Source organism: Lemur catta, chromosome 15 (assembly GCF_020740605.2).
Source record: "Lemur catta isolate mLemCat1 chromosome 15, mLemCat1.pri, whole genome shotgun sequence".
NCBI classification, from domain to species: domain Eukaryota; kingdom Metazoa; phylum Chordata; class Mammalia; order Primates; family Lemuridae; genus Lemur; species Lemur catta.
In genome coordinates this window covers 13,111,479-13,133,818 of record NC_059142.1, presented here as the reverse complement: position 1 = coordinate 13,133,818, position 22,340 = coordinate 13,111,479, and the positions used below count along the sequence as shown (strand labels likewise).

General features: G+C 38.9%; 2 protein-coding genes across 4 annotated transcripts; one reads left to right on the top strand and one right to left on the bottom strand.

The window, feature by feature from the left end:
• Positions 1 to 800: 800 nt before the first annotated feature.
• On the bottom strand, positions 801 to 6,022 carry MIS12 (MIS12 kinetochore complex component). 2 transcript variants are annotated; one of them, XM_045570004.1, is made up of 2 exons: positions 5,728 to 6,022; positions 801 to 2,599 (listed from the first exon to the last, which is right to left on the bottom strand). In XM_045570004.1, the coding sequence occupies exon 2, from the start codon at positions 2,559 to 2,561 to the stop codon at positions 1,941 to 1,943; it is 621 nt and encodes a 206-aa protein (XP_045425960.1). In that variant the 5' UTR covers positions 2,562 to 2,599; positions 5,728 to 6,022; the 3' UTR covers positions 801 to 1,940. The 2 variants fall into 2 exon arrangements, with proteins under 2 accessions (XP_045425960.1, XP_045425959.1); XM_045570003.1 differs by lacking the exon at positions 5,728 to 6,022 and adding an exon at positions 5,429 to 5,653.
• DERL2 (derlin 2) lies at positions 5,588 to 17,761 on the top strand. 2 transcript variants are annotated; one of them, XM_045570001.1, is made up of 7 exons: positions 6,179 to 6,319; positions 7,174 to 7,239; positions 9,243 to 9,316; positions 10,354 to 10,447; positions 11,216 to 11,411; positions 11,671 to 11,761; positions 17,259 to 17,761. In XM_045570001.1, the coding sequence occupies exons 1-7, from the start codon at positions 6,227 to 6,229 to the stop codon at positions 17,362 to 17,364; spliced, it is 720 nt and encodes a 239-aa protein (XP_045425957.1). In that variant the 5' UTR covers positions 6,179 to 6,226; the 3' UTR covers positions 17,365 to 17,761. The 2 variants fall into 2 exon arrangements, with proteins under 2 accessions (XP_045425958.1, XP_045425957.1); XM_045570002.1 differs by lacking the exons at positions 9,243 to 9,316; positions 10,354 to 10,447; positions 11,216 to 11,411; positions 17,259 to 17,761 and having other exon boundaries at positions 5,588 to 6,319; positions 11,671 to 11,736.
• The last annotated feature ends 4,579 nt before the right edge of the window (positions 17,762 to 22,340 follow it).

Here is a 22,340-nt window from a genome sequence, read left to right as displayed (position 1 = left end):
ATGCTAGGCAGGTGAAAAATATCAGTCATGTGATAAACTGACTCTCAGCAGATCACAAAGGATGAAGGTAGAGCCAATTGTCCTATTATATATTGCGTTGTCAGTGGTGGGTATAGAGGCAGTGAAGTGGTAGTTTCTGAGTATCTTGGGACAGCTGTAAGTTTAAGTTGTGGGAGACAGTGGAACCTGATATTGGGAGAATGGATTAATTTTTTAACTGTGTCATTGCCTATTAGGTTCCAAGCATGCAGACAGTGATCAGCAAAATAGACGCCACCTTTGACTTCACAGAGCTTACTTTGTTAATAACAGAACTTACCATGTGGCAGGCTTAGTGCTTTTGCATTGTTTTGTTTCACACAGTCTCCCTCTTGTTAACGGGCTAAAGTGCAGTGGCATCATCATAGCTCACTGCCTCAAACTCCTGGGCTCAAGTGATCCTTCTGCCTCAGCCTCCCAAGTAGCTGGGACTACAGGCACGTACCACCATGCCTGGCTAATTTTTCCATTTTGTGTAGAGATGGAGTCTCACTCTTGCTCAGGCTGGTCTTGAATTCCTGAGCTCCTTATATCCAGATCCTTAACTTAATTACACCTGCAAAGACCCTTTTTCCAAATAAGGCAACATTCACATGTTACAGACATGGACATATCTTTTGAGGGATCACCATTCAACCCACTAAAGTAGACTTTGAATAAGCTACAAATGTGAATAGAACGTTTTCATCTGGGTAAAAAGTCATACTGAGGAAAGAACACACCATTACATTACAGATAGCAGAAGAAAATGAAAAACCAAAGCCGTTAAAGCACATACATTTAATGTATAGGATTAGAAAAATGATTTCTTGATAATAAACATATTTCAGGCAAACATAAGCTTTCTAAATCTACATATATTTCAATACAAATATTAAAATTAAACCCTAAGTTACTCTTCCTTCATATAAAGGAGAAACTTCAAATCTGTACTCTGAGAAGACATGGAGGGCAAGCAATACCTTTAGAGCAACCATTACTATTTCTTCCCTTTCTGTGAGTGATATATAACATTTTACATGGACCAATTACAAAAAGAAATATTAGACTCCATTGAATTTAAGTACAAGATGCAGCTAAAATTTCCCCAACAGTTCTAAATATTTGATGATTAAGACTGTGAATAAATAATATAATTAAATATTAGGTAAAAGGCAGATTCCAAAATTAACAGAAGTATGAAAAGAAATCGGTATAAATACCCAACAGCCAATAAATATAAATTTCACTATTGGGTATGCTCCAAGCTTCCTTTTGTATGCCAGATCTGCTCCTTTTGTGTCCAAGGTCTTCTCGTGCTGAACTCCAAGATAGTAAACTGCTTAACATTATCAGGGCCTTGGTCATGGGAAGGATTTATTTTGGAAAGAAAAATAATTTTCTTCTTTACCAAAGATTGAGGTTGTCTTTTTTGCTCTTGCTTCTTTCAACCAGTTATCAACTCCCTCATGTAAGAAAAGTTACTGGGCAAGAGAAAGCACTCTATGTTGGCTGTCCCAATACTGTAATGACTGGTAAATAAAGGAGCACCTGTTTAACCCTTTTCTCATTTGGTCTCATCCAAAGAATAAGCCAAAAGAATCAAGGTCACAAAGGGCTCATGACCAAGGTACAACTCTACAAATGGCCGTGGCTTATTTCTTCAATCATGCCCCCAAATAAGCTGTTATTGAATCAAGAATCCCTTCTCACCTAAGAGACGCCTCTAAAGAGATGCTTCTGACTAGTTCAAAGTAGTACATGGATACTTCAGGAGAGTGGACCAAAAAAGAGGAAGATGTAGAATACAAGAAAGAGTGAATAAAGAAAATCTAATACAATATACAGTTCACTTGAACAGTCATTGGTATAAATTCCTTATCATTCTTTTTGACAGACTCTTTATTTTTACTATTTAGAAATTAAGATATTTTCAGTCTTTTGCTTTCCTTTTCCACATTGTCTCTAATGTTCTGTAGTTTTCTAGAGTTCTGAACCAGAGACACCAAACTCTCCCTAAAATCACTAGTCCCATGATCTCTGCCAACATTTTGAAGCTCATCAAACAAAGTCAATGTCTGTCTGAGTTTGGCCTGAACAATTTTTTGCTCTTCTAATTCTGCAAGAAGGGCCTGCTTAGTACATACTTCAGTCTTATACTTCTCCTGTAACTGGTCAATTTCTTTCTGGAGATGCTGAAATTCTTCCTCGCTATAAGGATGTATCTCCTTACATTTATCTTCAGGAAGCAAGATGTTTGGGGGAATACGCAAAATCAACTGCAAAAACAGCTGCTCCATTTTGCCAAAAAGGTTATCAAAATGTCCTTTCATGAAGCTAAGAAACTTCTCTGTGCATTTGCGAATCTGGACTGGGCTGATCTCACAGTCTGGGATGCCTTCCAGCTTCTTCAGAATAACCTGTTCAACAGCCTGCATCACTTCAAATAGGTAGTCTTGAAATGCAATGTAGATCCTAAGCATGCACGTTTGTGGTGTGAAGCCAAAGAACTGGGCCTCATAGGTCATTGGATCAACAGACATCTTGGCCTATTTTGCTGTTATTTTCTATTGTGAAAAATCTGCAAATGTAAAAAGAAAAAAATTTCATTTGGATAAAAAAAATCTGAGGAAAGTAACAAATCACATCACAAACAAACAAGGGAGCAAATAAAAAATAAGTCTGTGTTCCTTAATAACTGATACCACATCCAGCCTTACTGTCCACAACAGGATACAAATCCTTACCTCTCTGAGGTTCTATACCCTCCCTATCTCCCTTCTCATTGTTCAATTCCCTCACCTCTGAGACTTTGGCATATAGCTCAATCTTCTGAATTTTTTTTATCATCCTAGACAACTTTGAAATCTAGACAGATGATCTACCCAATGCCCTAGAAACTCTCAGTTTCTTGAGCTTCAATGAGCTATATCTCCATCTTTTAGCCACCTGGCTCTTGATAATTGTAATTACTCTTCCAAACTGCTCCTACTTTTGGACAATCTCCTATGCTATTCTTCCAACAACTCTCATTTGCATACTTACATTATATCTTAATCTTCAAGATTTATAGCCCTGCAACCCTCTCTTTCTTAATCTCATTCTCTCCCACTTCATTTCTTTCCCCATTGATTTTAGGTCCCATGATTTATCACTTTGACCACTCCCTAGCCAATGTTCTCAGTTCTCTTGTCTTCCAACCTAGCCATCTGAAACAAAATCCCAGTTAGAAATGAGCTAGCCTCTTGTCAGCTTTAGAACCCTGAAATGTTTTTTCAAGGGTCTAGGAGTCATTCCTTTTAAAGGTAAACATCTCCCTGTCATTGTGTGAATTTATCCTAGGCATCTTTTTCTGAGATGCTTGTCATAAAAATAAAAGAAGTTTTATTGTTCCTATATTTAATCTTAGCCAAAAGGCTGAGAAGCAACAGAAGTTTTATTATTCTTTCAGATAAAGACAATTAGTGAAAACAAACTGCTATTTCAAATACCAGGTGAATTTAGTATGGACTTTATTAAGAATTTGCAGCAAATGGTGCAGTCAAATCTTCTTATGGGAAGATAAGGTGCCATTAATCTTAAGAATTTATATATGTAATGGCTAAAAATAGAGTGATTATAACTGCTCGGCTATATAAATAGGGTAGAATTTCTTTCTGGTTTTGTAACCTCATTCACAGATTACCTATAACACATTGTAATCTGGATATGCTTATTCAATAATAAAGCTGCTCTCTTTTCTGTCTTGTGGAGAAGATTCTCTAAGTTGGCAGGATTTTTATTTCCTCAACACTTCCCTATGCCTCCAGGATCAAGTTCAAACTCTTTTCAACATGGCTTATGAGGGCTTTAATCACCTGACCCTTACTTACCACACTATGTTTTTCTTTTTAAGTATTTACATGTACATAATTGAGCTGATAATCTTTCCTATTTCATAGCACTCTATTTTTGGTCCATGCTAGGTTCTCCCTTATTTTATTCTTCTACCTTTCATCTCTCTTCTTTAGTAGTAACCTAATCTAGTGTTTTTAATGTATGCCTTTTCAATTCATCTTTAACATTTGTTAGATATATATTCTTAAAAAATATAGTTTTGTTTATGTATGTTTACATTTTTCTTTATGTTGGTGATAACTTCATTTTATACTCAAGTTTACTTCATTGGTTCTAACTGAAGTATCCCATCAATTTTAGAACTTGCATATCCCACACTTAATGTGTCCATCCTCCTTGTGACAGACACCTAGTTTGCTTCCAGTATCTTGCTACCAAAAACGTTATAATGACTATCCTCCTATATGATGTCTTCTTAGGGACCTGCAGGGAATTTACACTGGGAAGTAATTACTCATAGAGTTTACTCATCATAATTTCAGTAAATACTGCCAAAATATTCTCCTGAACATGTAGGCTGGTTTACACTCCTACTTGCAGTATATGGGAATTTCTTTCTCACATCTTTGCCAACACTTGATACTATTCAACATTCTAATTTTTGCCAGTTTTGTAGGTGTAAAATTGTTTTACATGGTTATTCTTTGAAAACCAAAACTACCTAGCACCACACAGGTTGGACACAGAAGTGAAACTACCCTACATTCCCTCCCACACACACCACCTAATGTTTACATTAGCATGACTTTACTATTCTGGGAGACTATTTTCACTGTTCAAATGCCTTAATTGCTCATTACACACTCCCTAAAAGATGGATCAACTCTTCAGTGGAAAGCATCAACAATATGCAACCTAAGATTCTCTGAAACCCTTGTCTCACTTTTCCATCAATCCTGTACTGTTGTATCATAAGCTGTACCCAGTTCTAATTAAGCCTCCACTCTGAAAGACCCGCTTTAAACTTCTAATTCTCAAAAAATTCTTATCTTGCCTTTCTTCCCTATGAGACTGCCAAAGTTCTGTTGAGGTGATGTTCTCCCTTACTACAACAAGCAATAAACCAGCATTGTTTTATCAACAGTTTGTTGAGGGTGATATTTGGGAGAAATTTCTCCTGTGAATGACCACCTTATATGCTTTTTAAAAACCACTCTCTCCAGCCTTTTACTTGGGTCCTTCTTTATATACCACCAGATATGATGGCCACTCCCTTGTTCCAAAAATTTTTAGAGCTTCCTTATAACCCACTCAATAAAGTATGATGCTCTTAACTTCTCCTGCTATGATTTGGCTACTCTGCTCCAACCAAAGCGAGCCATTTTCTGTCCCTCACGGAGGGATGCCCTGGCCAAACATCTTTCAAGAGCCAGTTGAAACACACTTCTCTGATAAATTCTCTCCTTTCAGTTCCCCTCAGGACCTCTTTCCGCGCACTGACTGATCAAGTTCTACAGCCTCGTCTTCTCTGCTAGATTAAAAAGTTCCTGATGGCAAGATGAGCACGGCTTACCGAGTATTTGCAGATTTAACGCGGAGGTGCCCAGGCACGTCGACGAGTTTAGTTTCCTAAGAGCTTGCGACAACCCTGGACAGATGGCAGAAGCCGCGCAGCAGAAACAGCTTCCGGCCGCCTCGCGGCTCCCGTCGGGCCGTGCGGCCCCGCTGCATGCTGGGACCTGCACGACCGAGCCTGCGGCCCGGCCGGAGAGAGTGACCCAACAGGCCACTGCGGCGCCCCCGCGATGATGCTGATCCAGTCCCAACCGTTCCCGCGCCTCCTCAGAGAAAATGCAGCCCCGTGGCACTTACCTTAGAGACCATGAGGGTGATGAATTCCACCGCACACCAGCTTACCGCCACCTCCTTTAAACCGCCGCTAGCTGCCAGAGATGGGCGGTACCGCTGGCTCCCCCAAATTCCGACTGATAAGTGCCTCAGCGAACGAAAGCCAACGCGGGATGCTATAGCGCTCCTGATTGGCTGGCTGGAGGGCAGGGAAGGGGTACCCCACTGGTGACGGGAAGGGGTCAGGCGGGAAAGCTAGCTGTGGCCGGCGGGGATTGGCGGAAGGAACCGGTACTTTCTTCTCCCCCGACGCTGCTGGGTGGAGAAGCAAGGCTGAGGCGGCGACGCAACTCGTGATTGGCGGGTGTGACTGTCTTAGGGCTCTGGCGATTGGTGGCTGGTCGATTGCGCGACGCTGACTGGACAGCAGCGGGTTAGGCTAAAAGGGGAGGCGCTTCGGGCCCGCCCCACCGCCTGGGCCTACTGGCGGAAGGGGAAGGGGGGGCAGGTGGCGGTGGGGAAGATGGCGTACCAGAGCCTCCGGCTGGAGTACCTGCAGATCCCACCGGTCAGCCGCGCCTACACCACCGCCTGCGTCCTCACCACCGCCGCTGTGGTGAGCAGCTGCAGAGCCACCTTCTCATTATCTAGGCTGGATATGAGTGGGTCTTCAGGAATTGGGGTGTGGGCCTCCGGGAGGCCCAGAGGGGCTGGTCCCAGGGGTGGGTGGCTGCGTACAAGGCTTACTCTGGGGTTCAAGGTAGCGCCGAGAATGCTTATCCAGTGACCAGAAAAGGGAGTGCTGCTTTCTGAGGAGTCAGGTCAGTTTCTAAGAAATGAAGGCCGGACCTATAGCGGGTCTGGGCTGCGGGAGCCGCCCACCTAAGAAACGTGTCCGAGACCTCTGACAATGCCAGGTTTTACTGTGGTAGCTGGTAGGAGGAAGGTCCATTTAGTGAAGAAACTTAAGTATTGAGGAAAGCAAGCTGGAAATTGTCGAAAGGGAAACGGCTTAAGATAAAGAGGGAGTGTAAATAATAAGGGGCTGGCTAGGAGCACCCAGCCCTAAGAGTGGCAGGGTCTCGATTCTCTGGTATTTCAAGTGAATCGTGTTGTTTCACACGGCTGTTTTGGGTGGTGCCCATGTAATGGGCAGATTTCGTAGCAGCTGTTCTTACTTGTCCTGTGTCTAAAATACCACCTGTTTGTCTCCCATGCGTTCATGTCAGCCTCAACTATTGCAACATAAAACAAACTTATTTTGTGTTAGATATTGAGGGTACAAAGAATTGTACCAATTCTTGAGAATTCTTTACCAGCCTCTTCGAGTGGCCTAAAAAGGCTTAAAGGAAATCAGACGTAAGTGACTGACACTTGGGAATTGCTAGACCTACTAATAATCCTTTGTCGTAAATGTTGAAATTTTGTTTCTTGATTGATTTGCTTTAAGAAGCTCTTTTTCTATTTCAGCAGTTGGAATTGATCACACCTTTTCAGTTGTACTTCAATCCTGAATTAATCTTTAAACACTTTCAAGTAAGTGGTCCATCACAGTCATGGTTAATGCTTCCATTTCTTATTTTTCTTACTGTTTAGTAGCAAATCTTGCCATATACTGTTCCAAGAAAGAATCCAATGGGGACCTTTGATTATAAGTCTTATTGTTAGGGTGTAAAGCGGTGATTCTGCAGCCTGGTTGGGCTTCAGAATCACTTAGGGAACTTTTAAGAGATTCTCAAGCTCCTCTTCATGTACCAAATCAGAATCCACAGGGGTAGAAATGAAGAATCTGTGCTGTATTTTTAAAGTTCGTTGCGTGGTTTTGATGTGTCCAGGTCCTTTATTAGGGTATCTTTGGTCTAGAGTACAATGTTGTAGTCTAAGAGGAGACTGACCAGACTGACCTAGCTGCCTAGGGAGGAGACAGTCTCACATGATGGCCTAATTTTGTCCATTAGGACAAAGGTGCACCCACCACCTTGGTGTTATCACTGTGGTCCAGTTCAGAAGCTCAGTTTCATTAGTGCTTTTAAGTTGATCCAGCTTCCAGGGATCAGAGCGTACTAACAAAACTCTAAGAGATCAACATCTAAAACAACATGCTGGTTTATTAGATTACAATGAGAGATGGTCCTTTCCAGTGAGAAATAGTCCTTTCCAGTGATAAAAATGCTAAAAGAAAGATGTATTTTGCTGTTCCAGGATGATTATACAGGCTATAGTTGGAGTGGAGGGAGGGACCCAAAAGCTGATTAACTCTGCTTCTACACATGCTGTTCTCTCTGTCTCAAATGTGTTTCATTCACTTTATGCCCACTGAACTCTAGCCTGCCTTTCAAAACGCAGCTTTTGTGTAGCCTTCTCGTATTCATCCTCCTTTGTTTTAGAGCATCTCTCACCCTTACTTGCACTTATTTACATGCTTGTCTCCTCATTAGGATAAGGACTTTAAAATCTGAGATACAGTTATTACGAAGAACTGAATTGTTTCAACTTTAGTAGTTACCAGTTCTCAAGAATTTAATGCATAAAGCAGTCCTGTCATCCCTGTCACTATCTTCGTCTTTCAGTGGTCACATGGCCTTTGCTGGGAGCTGTAGCTCTGTCCGAGCCTTGCTTTCTACTGGCTTGCTTGGTTTACCTTTGCCTGGGGTTAAACTCTTGATGACATTGTGCATCTGCATTTGGAGTTAGGGGTTCTAGACTTGAGATCAGAGTCTCCATCTACAAGCTACGGGGCCTTGGGCAAGCCATTTTAAGGTTATTTAATTCTTTTAGTTTCCTTATCTGTGAAATGAGGTAGTACCGGCCTGCTTGTCTCACAGGATTTTTTTGATCACAGGAGATAGCAGACTATGTTAAAATACTTTAAAATGTTAAGTACTCTACCATTGTGAGTAGTTTTTGTGGGTGTGGATGGATCAGGTAGGGAAGGGTGTATCAGAGTTTCCAACAAGGAAATGAGTGTCCTTGTATCTCCCGATTAGATTAGACTCTAATTATTAGAGCATTAGTTGTTGTAGGGAGTTGGCTGGCCATTTGTGCAGACTAGAACTTGAGTATTTGCATGAGAATTTTCTTTCCTCTGGATGTTTTTGACTGCCTAATGTAGAACCACTTCTTGGCAATTTATATTTATGTCCCTGAAGTTTTTCTCTGGTATCTCAAGACTATTCATTATATTGTGATACTCCATATATGAAAGTGCTGTTTTCTGGAAATTAAACTAGTCTTTCCATCAAACTTTTTCTATAATTTACCTGACTGTCTGATGTGGGCTTTTTAAAAGACAATAACAATTTCAAATTTTCTGTCCTATTTTTATAAATTTCATGGTCCAAATGATATCTTTCAGACTTTCAACTAAAAGCAGCACAGAAATCCAGTATCAGATTGTGTGCCCCAGGTTTTGGTTCAGAACAAAATATCTCTGTGTCCAAGGTCTTTCAACCATCATAGTCTCTTTTGTCTTAATATGGAAATGTTTCCTAGTAATATGTTTTACTTAATCCATCTTTCTCTGAAATTTTTTTTAACAGATATGGAGGTTAATCACCAATTTCTTATTTTTTGGGCCAGTTGGATTCAATTTTTTATTTAACATGATTTTTCTGTATCCTTTATTAAGTGGGGTCAGCATCAAAACTTTAGATTTACTTAAGTACAATATTAAGTTGAAACTATTAATCCTGCTATTTATTTTTGGTACCATCTTAGCTGCAACTTCTGGGTCAGTGGTACGTAGAGTAGTTAGACAGTAATGTTTCGAAAGTGTTTGTGGGACCCTGTTTGTTCAGATGGGAGGTTTTAACTATAAGAAGATATCTTTCTGCCCTTAAGTTGCTTACAAATCTGACCAAGGGAGGAGAGAAGTGATTTCATTGAGGCATGCTTCCAAAATAACATCAGCAGGTACAAAGTGATAAAACAGCCTGAATACAGTGATAATTCAATTAATAGGTTTTTGGCATGGGTTTGGGAGTGGCTTCATGAGATGGAGAACTTGAGATCTCCTTGGATCTTGGTACTGGTTCTACTGGGTGAAAAGACAGTGCTATGTCTGCCAGGCTTGCTGTGTTCTGGTTTGTTGAAAGAGAGGAAGAGTCATGCTCTGGCCAACTGAGCAGGGCATTCCTCCTCCACCCCCACCCTCTGGATTAAGAGGAGAGTTATAGTTCAGCTCATCTGCAGTGGACAGAGGACCTTGTAGGCATGACGGGATTCCTGTGTCTCCTATATAGTATATCATTCTGGTAAGTTTCTAATAAAGTTTTTTTTTAATTCATCTTTATTGACAGGGGTATTAAAGTTAGGTCATGGAGAAACAAAGATGGTACAGATTAAGCTTTGACTGAGCGTGGAAAAGACAATAGAAATTTGAAAAGGTTTAGTAGGTGTCTAGAAGCATTTTTATGCAGCATCAGGATTCATTCCCGAACAAGGGACAGTCTGTAATATATGGTACTGATTTTGACCTTGCCTGAAATGCCTGGTAGAAGTAGAGTAATCACATTACCACTCAAACATTCTTCTAGAAAGGAAGGCTTGACTTCTTAATAATGTGGAGTCCAAGTGGGCTTAAAGTGATAACATTAGATTTTACTTTCTTCATATTTGTGTGCTTAACATTTTCTTAACTTGGAACTTAAGATATCGTTACTGTCGAATGCTAGAAGAAGGCTCTTTCCGAGGTCGGACAGCAGACTTTGTATTTATGTTCCTTTTTGGTGGATTCTTAATGACTGTATCCTTCAATAAATAGAACAAATACAGTAAAATGTTAAAGGACACCCTATCTCTTCCTAAAGCTTTTCCTCTGTCTCCCATGACTCACTAGATATTCTGAACAAACAGATAAAAAGTAGACCTCCAGATTTTAGCTTCAGGGCACTACCATTTATTTTACAGCACACTTTCTATGACAGCTTTTCAAGCCTAGAGGTTGGACAGGAAACTTTTCTACACTGAGCAAGTCAGAGGAACTTTTAACCCAGGTGGGTTACTATTAAGCATCTCAGTTATATCATTATTAATGAGTGTACTTCTCTTTTAAACTAAGTTAGTAAAACATTTATTTGGTCACTATCAAGACTAGTAAATTATTTTTAAAAAATAATTTTGATCTATACAACAGACTAGGAGGTAGTACTGTCAGAGAGATAGTCTTGTTCCAGCTGGCTTTATTCACCTCTGTAAAGGTGCTAATGGTGAATGAGCTTTAATGTAATTATTGACCATGGAATTAAAAAAAAACATTTTCCAAAGAGGCAAGAACTTCACTAAAGCAGAATATGAGTTAGAAGTAACTGTAATCCAGATAATTTAGCCTCAGTGAGTTTTTGCCTGATTGCTCTAGGTAATTATTTTTTAGGCTTTTTTCTGTCTATTCTAAAGATGTAACATACTGACCTTTCCAATTCAAACTTTTGTTAGAACACAATCTTTAGTTCTGTTGCTAAGTTTTCCCTATTATGCTTTTAATGTTGATATTTTCCTTAATGCCATCTGCTAGCTTTTCGGTTTGTTTGTGAGCTTGGTTTTCTTGGGCCAGGCCTTTACGATAATGCTCGTCTACGTGTGGAGCCGAAGGAACCCATATGTCCGCATGAACTTCTTCGGCCTTCTCAACTTCCAGGCCCCCTTTCTGCCCTGGGTGCTCATGGGGTTTTCCTTATTGTTGGGGAACTCAATCATTGTGGACCTCTTGGGTAAGAGCCTTGTCACTACTTTTCCTATTATTTTACCTATAAATTTATTTTGTCACTATTTTTCACGTTTATTCTGTCTGGCCTTCATATGTGCCTATTGTAGGATTGTATTTTAGTAACATCTCAAAGACTAAATATTCACTAATATCTAATAATTATACTGACATTTATCCTAAATATAAGCAATTTATGTTGGTAGGTTCACCTGCAATAGAAATCTTAATCCTGTCCTTCATCCTTTCTTTCTGGGTGACTCTAGGGATTGCAGTTGGACACATATATTTTTTCTTGGAAGATGTGTTTCCCAATCAGCCTGGTGGAATAAGAATTCTGAAAACACCATCTATTTTGTGAGTATTTAACAACAGGTCATGTGTTCCTTACAGACAAACCAGAACAGGGTCCATGATCTGTGTTTTCTTGGGGCTCCCACAGCTCCTCGTATACACAGTTCAGATCAGTAAATATTTGCAGATTGAGCAATCTGGCTGCAGTTGAGGAGCACTGGGATTGAATAGGAGCAGACAGTGCTGGGGTTGTGGCAAGAGTGAGATTAACAGGCTCAGGATGTCATGGGTGTGACTTGGTAATCATCCCAGATGACTGCTAGAACTGGTAATCATCCCAGAAGAGGCCTGCTGGTATTATAAAAACTGTTGTCCAAGTTTGGAGAGGTTGGGTGGCAAAATGGGCAAAACTGATGAAAATTTCTAACGGTGGAATTTATGGCCTGCCAAAGAGGTGGTTGAGATAAGCAGTGAAGTAGAGTAGAAATAGCTTTGGACTAGAAACCAGGTGTAGCTGTTCCACTGCCCAGTCATATGATTTTAAATAAGTCCTTATTTAAAGGACATTTGAGGAATAAAATGTTTTTGTTATAAAATGTATGTTGTAGAATAGTTAAGCAAAAAGAAAAAAGTAAAATTATCCATAATCCCACCATTTAAATATAGCAGTTGTTAGCATTGTTAACTTTGTGATATGTATTCTTCAATCTTTTGCTGTTTGTTTACTTTTAAAAAATACTGAGCCTGGCCAGCTCGGTGGCTCATGCCTATAATCCCAGTACTTTGGAAAGTCAAAGCAGGAGGATCACTTGAGGCCAGGCGTTTCAGACCAGCCCCCATCTATACAAAAAATTAAAAAAATTAGCTGAGTGTGGTGGTGTGCACCGGGCCTGTAGTCCAAGCTATATTCAGGAGGCTAAGGCAGAATGATTGCTTGAGGCCGGGACTTTGAGGCTGTAATGCACTATGATTGTGCCTATGAATAGCACTGCACTCCAGCCTGGGCAACATAGTGACACCCTGTCTCTAAAAAAATAAATAAATAAATAAAAATAGCTATTTCATAACCTTTTTAAACTTCATAATCATTTTCCATCATAAATGTCTTATAAAATTGTAACAGCTACATGATATTCTATGGTATGAGTATAGCATAATTTTATTATGTCAGTTGTCCTTTATTGGTGGACATTGACATTAGTTCTTGCTTTTCCCTTCTATAATTGGAGAGGTGAAAAACCTTGTAGCTAAATCACTGCACATATCTGTAATTATTTTGAAAGGATAAATTCCTAGAAGTGAAATTGCTATTTTGTTTATTACCAAAACACCTACAAAACAGGTGTTTGGTAATGTTCAAGTTTACATTTCTACTAACAATGTGTAAGTGTCATCTCTCCATGCCCTCATCAAACAAGGGAGGTATTTTATTTACCCTTTCCTAGTTTGATAGCTATAAGATAGTGTCTCATTGTTTTTTATGATTTTTTTTTAATTTGAAATTATTTTGGATTTATAGGAAACTACAAATACAGTACAAAGGACTTTTTCCCCTTAGGTATTAGAAAGTAAATTGTGAATCTAATGACCCCTGAGCCCTTTTAATGTATATTTTCTATAAACAAGGATATTCTTCTACAGAGTCAAAGTCAGGAAGTAAACATTAGTACTCAGCCCCAATTCTAGTTTTGGTAGTTGTCTTTGATAATATTCTTTATAGCAAAAGAATCCAGTTCAGATTCAGGTGTTATATTTTGTTGTCATGTTTCTTTAGTCTCCTTCAGTTTGGAACACCTGTTCAGTCTTAACTTTCATGACATTGATATTTTTGAGGATCATGGGCCCATTTTTCAGAATGTCTCTTAATATGAGTTTGTCTAATGTTCCCTCATATTTAGGTTCCGGGTTTGCATTTTTGGCTGGAATATCAGACAAGTGACACTGCATTCTTCTAACTGCAGCCTCTTAGCACAGTATTTCTTTTTTTTTTTTTTTTTTTGTTTTGAGACAGAGTCTCACTTTGTTGCCCGGGCTAGAGTGCCGTGGTGTCAGCCTAGTTCACAGCAACCTCAAACTCCTGGGCTCAAGTGATCATTCTGCCTCAGCCTCCCGAGTAGCTGGGACTACAGGCATGCGCCACCATGCCTGGCTAATTTTTTTTTGGTATGTATTTTAGTTGTTTGGCCAATTTCTTTCTATTTTTAGTAGAGATGGAGTCTCGCTCTTGCTCAGGCTGGTCTCGAACTCTTGAGCTCAAACGATTCACCCGCCTCGGCCTCCCAGACAGAGTGCTAGGATTACAGGCATGAGCCACTGCGCCCGGCCGGCACAGTATTTCAATTTGTTATATTTGTCATAGTAGTGGTAATGACTTTGATTACTTAAGGTGTCTGCCAAGCTTCTCTACTATAAAATTACCCTTTTTTTCTTTTGTAATTAAGTGTTTTGTGGAAAGGTGCTTTGAGGCTATGTAAATATCCTTTTCCTTTTCAAATTTCAATTCGGGGCTGGGACTGTGGGCTCATGCCTGAAATCCTAGCACTTTGAGAGCCCAAGGCAGGAGAATTTCTTGAGGCCAGGAATTTGAGACCAGCCTGAGCAAGGGGGAGACCCCATCTCTACAAAAACAAATAGAAAAATTAGCTGGTCAGTGGTATGCTTCTGTAGTCCCAGCTACTCAAGAGGCTGAGGTAGGAGGATTGCTTGAGCCCAGGAGTTTGAAGTTGCAATGAACTGTGATAATGCCACTGCACTCTGGCCTAGGTGACAGAGTGAGATGTTGTCTCAAAAACAAAATTCAGTTCATTTATTTATATTTTTGTGGATTCATGGTTTCATATTTTATTCATGGATCATAATCCCTTATTATCATTATTTATTTTGATATTCATATTGTCTCAGATTTAGCCAATGGGAAACCCCTCAAACTGTCTTCTAAGTCCTTTTCAACATGTCCCCATCGTTTTTTTGTTTTTTAGCAATTTATTGTTTTCTGGCCCATTAAGATAAACCAGGCTCATCTTGTCCTCTCCTTGATTCAGTTCTAGAATCATCTATTTCTTCAAGGAGACTGATTCCTTTTTAGTAAAGAATGGTATTTAGAAGCCAAGATCTGAGTGCTAAATGTATTCATTGCTATTGGAGTAGCACTATTTCCTGATCCTTTCACTGAACAGAGCAATAGAATTATATGTACGAATAACTGTATATATACATCTATATTTTTAGATCTCTGTATTTTTTTTAGTGGAACTTCATTTGTCCAAATATTTTTTAAAACATGGGTTTATACTGATACTCCCAATTCCAGTACAGCCCCACCTGGTTTATTCAAGTTTTTTTGCTTTATATATTTTTCCTTCAGTGTTTTATTATGAAAATTTCCATACTTACAAAAAACCAGAAAAAAAATGTACGGCAAATTTCATTTACTTACTACATAGATTCTATAATTATATTTTACTATTTTTGCACACCTATCCCTCCATCAAAATTTATGTACCATTATATGTATACTTAATTTCCTGTGTACTTCATGCATATATCATTAACTAGAGTTTAATATTTATTTATATACAACAAAATACACAAATCATAGGTGTGTCAAATAATGAGTTTTTACAAATGCACAAACCTGTGTAACTGTCAAGACAAAATTACCATCAACCAAAAAGTACCCTGATGTCCCTTCCCTGTCAATCATTACCCCTGTCCCCCAACAAACAATTGCTATTTTGATTTTGTTCCACCATAGATGAATTTTGCATGTTCTACAGATTTATAAGTGGAATCATATAGTATAATCAAACTCTTATATAAAGCTTCTTTCCTTCATGTTTTTGAAATTTATCTATGTTGTTACATATATCAGAATTTGTTACTTTTTATTGCTAAGTAGTATTCCATTGTATGAATATACCACCCTTTTTCCATCTATCCTTTCCACTGACAGTAAAAAACCTGATTCCAGTTATCATTATTATAGGTACTTACTTGATTAGCTCCCATGTGTAACCAGTCTGGCATCACCCACTTCCCCCACGTGGGTGCCTTGTTCTCTCTCACCCTCAGATGCCCCAGACTAGGCTGCCATCTTATGCAATGCCCTTGTCATGCTCAGGCTGCCATCCTCATTAGGCCACCTTCCTATGTTCATGACCCGATTGGGCTCTTGACTCCCTGTACCAGGCTACACCCCCTACCCCCATCCTGCTCTGGGCCACTAAGGCTGTCTTCCCCCACATGGACACCTACTTTGTTCTGCCCCATCAAATGTTTGGCAAGTAGAAGGTATCTCGGTTTTTGATATAATTTCCTTTATTGCGAGAGCAAACAGTTTCATGTTTCCTGAACACTTGGATTTCCTTTTTGAATTACCTGTTCAGCCCTTCACTCGCTTTTCTATTAGTGTGTTTGTTTTTACTGTTAATTTTTAAGAATTTTAAAAGCTCATTTTGAAATACTTTTTCTGACTCCAGTATAGATTAGAAGTTTTCAGATACATTTCTAATTTTATCAACTGTAGGCAATTACAGTTAGAAACATAAGAGCAGATAGAGGATGCTGTTTTAATGGTTTGTTTCCTTAATGAGATTTTGAATTACTATATAATAGTATTTAAAAAGTGTTTTGGATATTTACTACCCCTTCCTATGCTCTGTGGTAATTTTTCTTGGGAAAGCTTGTTAAATTTTTAAAATTTTAATTGGGGTGAAATAACACTTCACATAAATTTACCCTCTTAACCATTTTTAAATATGCAATTCAGTGACATTAAGTACGTTCATATTGTTATACTACCATCACCACCATCCATAGAACCCTTTTCTTCTTGCAAAACTGAAAGTCTGTTCTCATTAAACAACTCCCCATTGTCCTGACCCCTAGCCCTTGGCAATCACCATTCTATTTTGTCACTATGAATTTGACTTCTCTTTGAATTTGACTACCCTTCATACCTCATATAAGTGGAGTCATATAGTTTATGTCCTTTTGTTACAGGCTTATTTCAGTTAGCATATGTCCTCAAGGCTAATCCATGTTGTAGCATATGTCTGAATTTCCTCCCTTTTTAAGGTGAATAATATTCCATTATATGTATATACCGTATTTTGTTTATGCATTCATCTGTCGATGGACACTTGGCTGATACCTTGGTTATGGGGAAACATTCATGATAAATTAAATGAAAGTCAGGTTACAAAACACAAGTATTGTGATCTAACTTTTGTAAAATTACATATGCTAAAGTTCCAAAAGAATAATTAAAACATCAAGAGTAGTTATCTCTGGGGATTTAGGATAGTTTGCTCATCTATATTTCCTTTTTGCTCTACAATTAACATGGATTACTTTTGTAGTAAAAATTAGTAAAGAAGGTAAAAGCTAATGTAAATGTTGAATAATTATGGCTACTTTTAAGACATGATAACTGCTTAATTGGCAGGGAAATGTAATGTTTATCCATTGGTGGAGACCCTGTGGGAGTTGAACTGACCTTGCAGTACTTAGGTCCTAAGATGACTCTGGGACTAAATTATATCTGTCACTTGTCTTTTAGGAAAGCTATTTTTGATACACCAGATGAGGATCCAAATTACAATCCACTCCCTGAAGAGCGGCCAGGAGGCTTTGACTGGGGTGAGGGCCAGCGCCTCGGAGGTTAAAGCAGCATTGCCAATAATGGGATCCCACTGAGAAGGACTCCATGAAATACCCACTGGGATTCTTTTATCCTTTTTTGCAAAAGTGTGGACACTTTTGATGGCTTGACAGATTTTAACTCCAGAAGCACTTTATGAAATGGTACACTGACTAATCCAGAAGACATTTCCAGCAGTTCGCCAGTGGTTCCTCACTACACTGGTACTGAAAGTGTAATCTCTTGGAGCCAAAAAACTGGAGAAACAAATATCCTGCCACCTTTAACAAGTACATGAATACTTGAATACTATGGTATAGGCAGGGCTTTTTCTTCTTCTTTTTTGATAGACGAGGCCATGGTGTAAATGGAAGTTTCAGAGAGGACAAAATAAAACTGAATTCCATCTCTCTCTCACTATATTAAAGCTTTTGTGTGTGATCTTTTAAATTATAATGTATTCTAGCTCTCCTGCATAGGTCTCAAGCTCATCAGTTTACATGCCTGCCCTTCCTGTGTCTTCACAGCTTTCGACTGAATTTCATTTCAAGATTGGAAATATGTGGCTGTTATACTATAGCTATATACATTTTACTAATTCAAAATGCAAGCTTCAATAGGAAGACAATTTACTTCTGTCATCCAGATTGTTTGTTCTCCATCTGGATTTTGTAGAACTTCACGTTGTGGGGGTGGCAAGGGGGTGGGTGGTTCTTGCAGCAGCAGGAATTTGGTAATAGGAAAATCAGCTGTAAACAAAAAGCTCATGTGGCATCTTACTTACTTTGCTTACATTTCTCCATTAAGAAATATCCAGGGAAAGACTGGTAATGACCACATTTTTGGAAAACTACAGGAAGATTTTCATTTGACCTGGAAAACAAGTTATAATGTTGATTTGGTGCTAGATGAACAGGTATCAGTTGGGCATATATTCCTCATGGATCTTTGGCTGGTTAACATTTGTCATTTGCTTCATGAAAAGCGAAGAACCTTTTCAGAACCAGGTACTTGGGTTACCTTTCCAATCAGGTAGAATTAGGGTCCACAGAAATAGGCACTTGCTGCCTGTGGTTCCATAAATATTGCCTGAAATATGCAGTCTGTCTTGGTTCTCAGGTTTGTGTTCACAGTGCTTAGGTAACTCAGAGACCCCAGAAAAGTGAAAAGGGCGCCTCTAGGAAACAGGTGATTTCAATTAGCGTTCATAAACAGGACCCCTTCCCAAAACTGGATTGTCAGTAGTAGTTCAACCTTGGTTAAGGAGTAGCTTTCTAGAGTGTGAGATTTTCCTCGGAAAGATCAACATAAGCTTAAACATTATAAACATCCTAAATGGGAATTTTCAGATTGTTTTTGAGGTGAAATGTATTTTATGTCTTTAAATCTAAATGGAATTACATAGAGATGGAATTTAAGTATTTTACATGTTGCTATTTGAATATATATGTTGTGATTTTATGGAACTTGGGTCAATGGGATTGTTTTTTTTCCCTAAACAATTAAGAAATCTTTTTAAAATTTAAATGCCAGAGTATATAATCCTTATGGGATTCTTATGTTTTATCATATCTTGTTTTCTTCAAGAAAGCTTTATCAGTGACTTTTCATTAGAACCTTGTGTTTTTTTTTTAAACTGTTTCTGGGCTTGAATGAGTTTCTCTAGTTTTATTTGTTCTCCCCGAGTTAACTTTTTTCCCCATACAATCTGGTGCTGAGGATTCCTGAATTAACGTTGAGTTATCCAATTAATGGAATTTTTGTGGTAAAATTTTAATCCTAAAATCTATGAACTGACTGTTCATTTTAGTAGGGAATATCTGTACATATTAATGATTGGGTAGAGCAGAAAACATTTTGAATGTATAGCCTAAAGGCACTCAGTTACGGGATTTTGGTTTATCTGATTTTATAGCATGTAAATTCCCAGTGGCAGGGTGCCATGCTGTGTGTGACTACACTGTGTCCTGACAGTGATAATTTCAATCACCTCTTACCAGTTTGGCCAGTCCCACTACCACCATCCCAATCCTTGTGTTGCTTGACAGGATACCTGTGCTTGCCTGGACATAAGGAAAAGTCCTTCCCCAGTTTACCTCTCAATCTTGATTATTCAAGAACATACTTTCTTTTCATAATACAAGTCAATTTAAAGCAAGATTTGATACATGAAATTTTGTAACCAACTAACCTTACGAGGGATTCCTGGATTCTACCAGTAATACTGAAAAGCACACCAGATTAAGGCATAGGTTTTTTTGTTACGGAAATACGTTCATTTAAAAATAAATGGACATGCAAATTTCATCTCCCTAGGAGACACATTTTATGTATGTTTTGGTGTGTTTTTTTTCACTATAGATTTCTATTTGTTTCTCTTCCACTTGTTCTTTTTCTGTGTCACTTTTGTACATCCTAATATCTTTCATACCTCTTGTGTAGTCTCTCAAAGCAGGGCACCCGGTCCTGGAGCTTGGTAATGAAACCCTCTCTCTGTCCCTGGGGCCTCTGAAAATTAGGAAATAGTGGAGCTATTGCCATGTTGGGTAATGGGCTTTCTAGAATTGTTGTCATCTATCCTGCCAGTGTTTTTTATGTTGTGGCTGTGTTTTCCTTTGACAGGTTAGTTCCACTTGTATCGTTATGATCCTGCCATTATTTTCTGTGTTCTGCAGGGTGTCCCTAAGGTACTTACACATTTTGTAAGTTTGCTGAGCTATTGAACCTCATATGATCAAGTCACTTCTCTGCTCAGAAATCCACAGGGACTTCTTGGTAAGCTCCCATATCAAATGCACACTTTTTGTTCTTCTGAACCTTACTCTCACTTCTATTAATACCTAACAGGAACCTCAGTTTAAGTCTCTTCAGTCCTTCAAGGCCTGTTTGTTCCTGACTCCTCAAGAAATCTTGACTTTAAGGTCTATTTCATTGTCCGTCTTCTTTGAACCCCTATAAAGCTTCAAGTCTGTATGACATACTCTTACACCAAATTATATATTGTCTTGTACTGTTCCTAGCTGGTACATGTATATTAGTCTTGTCTCCCTCATGAGAATGTAAGCTCCTTAAGGGCAGGGACTATGTCTTAATTTTTGTATCCACCACAGTGCCTAGCACAGTGCTTGGCACATGGGTGCTGAATAAATACTTTGTTTATTGATCAGCAAACTATTATCTGGTATTTTTAATTATAGAGGGATTAATGTGTATGCATGCAAGCTTGTGCCTAGTTGCTAAAGCTTATGTTAGTCTCTGGAAGTGGGGTGGACCAAAACTGAACATGATCAAAGGCCATGGTTTGGTGGTTAGAGAAGCCAAGGTAACCACCAGCTGGAATGGTCATGGTCAGACTGGATAGTTAAGTCCACAGACCATCCCAGACAAGAATGAAATGTGTCTGATGCTTCACCTTTTAGAGGAAGAGCCAGGATATTCTTTGAATAGTTATTAGCTTTTCAGCCTCTGCATACTGAACCACAAGAGACTTTGATTTTAGAGGCGCAGCAGATTTCAGACTGCTAATGGGAGAAATGTGGGCAACCTGGCTTGATGCTTATATAAGATTTAATTTTTCAACTCTTTGGTTCTCTTAGCCTTGAGGCTACAGAATAGTTGGGTCATTAGGCCAGAGATTATGGATGAGTTACCTACAGATAGATTACCTACCTACGTACTTTGTTTTGCCTGTACCATTTTTTTAATTGAGCCAGTATTTTTTTTTAATTTTTAGAGATAGAGTCTTGCTGTATCACCCAGGCTGGAGCAGTGGTACAATCATAGTTCACTGCAGCCTTGAACTCCTGGGCTCAAGCGATCCTCCCACCTCAGCCTCCCAAGTACCTGGGACGACAGGCGTGCACCACCGTGCCTGGCTAATTTTTTTATTTTTTGTACAGATAAGGTCTTGCTATGTCACCTAGGCTGGTCTCGAACGCCTGACTCAAATGATATCCTGCCTCAGCCTCCCAAAGTGGTGGGATTACAGGCGTGAGCCACCATGCCCAGCTGAGCCAACGTTGATTAATAAATTTGACAGATTTCACATGACAATCTTCATTTTTGGCTTTTCTTGAAAAAAATGGAAGATCTGGCAATAGCAGGCCTACATGATAGTCTTTGCCCAGAAGTGATTATTGGCTGTATCTAGAGACAGGGCATGTGCTCTATCAGATGATTTCACCCATTTATAATATTTTTATGTAAATTTTTGTAATCATTTGGAATATATGATTCCCACATTAGGTTATTCTGGAAAGCAAACTTGGAAAAAGGGGTGGGATCTGTTTTTTACTTACTCAAGGTCTATAATTTGAGAGTTAACATAACTAAATAACCTTGTAGTTTTGGGTTGCCTTTCTAAGTTAATATTTAGGGAGGTAGGAAGCAAAAATTTGCCAATTTATTCTTAAACACGTATCTGCTATTGGTTCAACGTGCACATTTTCAGTAACCCCTCTTGTCACTACACTCTGCAACTAGAGGAAAGTTACCTCTGACCTGGAGGAAAAGGGAAGGAGGATTTTTAACAGGTTCACACAGAGGGTGAATTTCATGGAAATGAATTTAAGATGTCTATCAGGGGTTGAAGCTTATAATGTATTCTCTGGAAATCACATTTCCTTTATGCAGAACAAACAGCTGCTTGCCAGTCTTTCTGTAGCTAATTAGCTAATCATCTAACAGCTTTTCATTTAGGAGGGAAAGGAGAAACAAATTATATCCTATTTTACCTGTTGGAGGTCTGAATCTTTTCATTGGTTGAAGTGTGTGTGATGGAGCTGAAGAGCTGTAAACTAAAAATAAAATCCTAAAGCCTCTACTAACTGAATCCCTCTTGGACAAGGGGACCCCAAAACACCTTAAAACTGAATTTCCAGCCATGAAGGAATGAAAGAGAGAAAGCACAATTACATGTGTAGATTTCCCTTCAAAAATATTCATGACTCCTATAGCTTGCTGAATATGTGTATTTGACACACTCCCCCCCCCCCCCCAATA

Bases quoted from the DNA above. Each gene is read 5' to 3' on its own strand.
- MIS12 (XM_045570004.1), bottom strand. From the start codon at position 2,561: ATGTCTGTTGATCCAATGACCTATGAGGCCCAGTTCTTTGGCTTCACA.
- DERL2 (XM_045570001.1), top strand. From the start codon at position 6,227: ATGGCGTACCAGAGCCTCCGGCTGGAGTACCTGCAGATCCCACCGGTC. The intron at 6,320-7,173 runs GTGAGCAGCTGC...TTTCTATTTCAG, and splicing joins TCCTCACCACCGCCGCTGTG to CAGTTGGAATTGATCACACC. The intron at 9,317-10,353 runs GTATCCTTTATT...TTGGAACTTAAG, and splicing joins TTATTTAACATGATTTTTCT to ATATCGTTACTGTCGAATGC.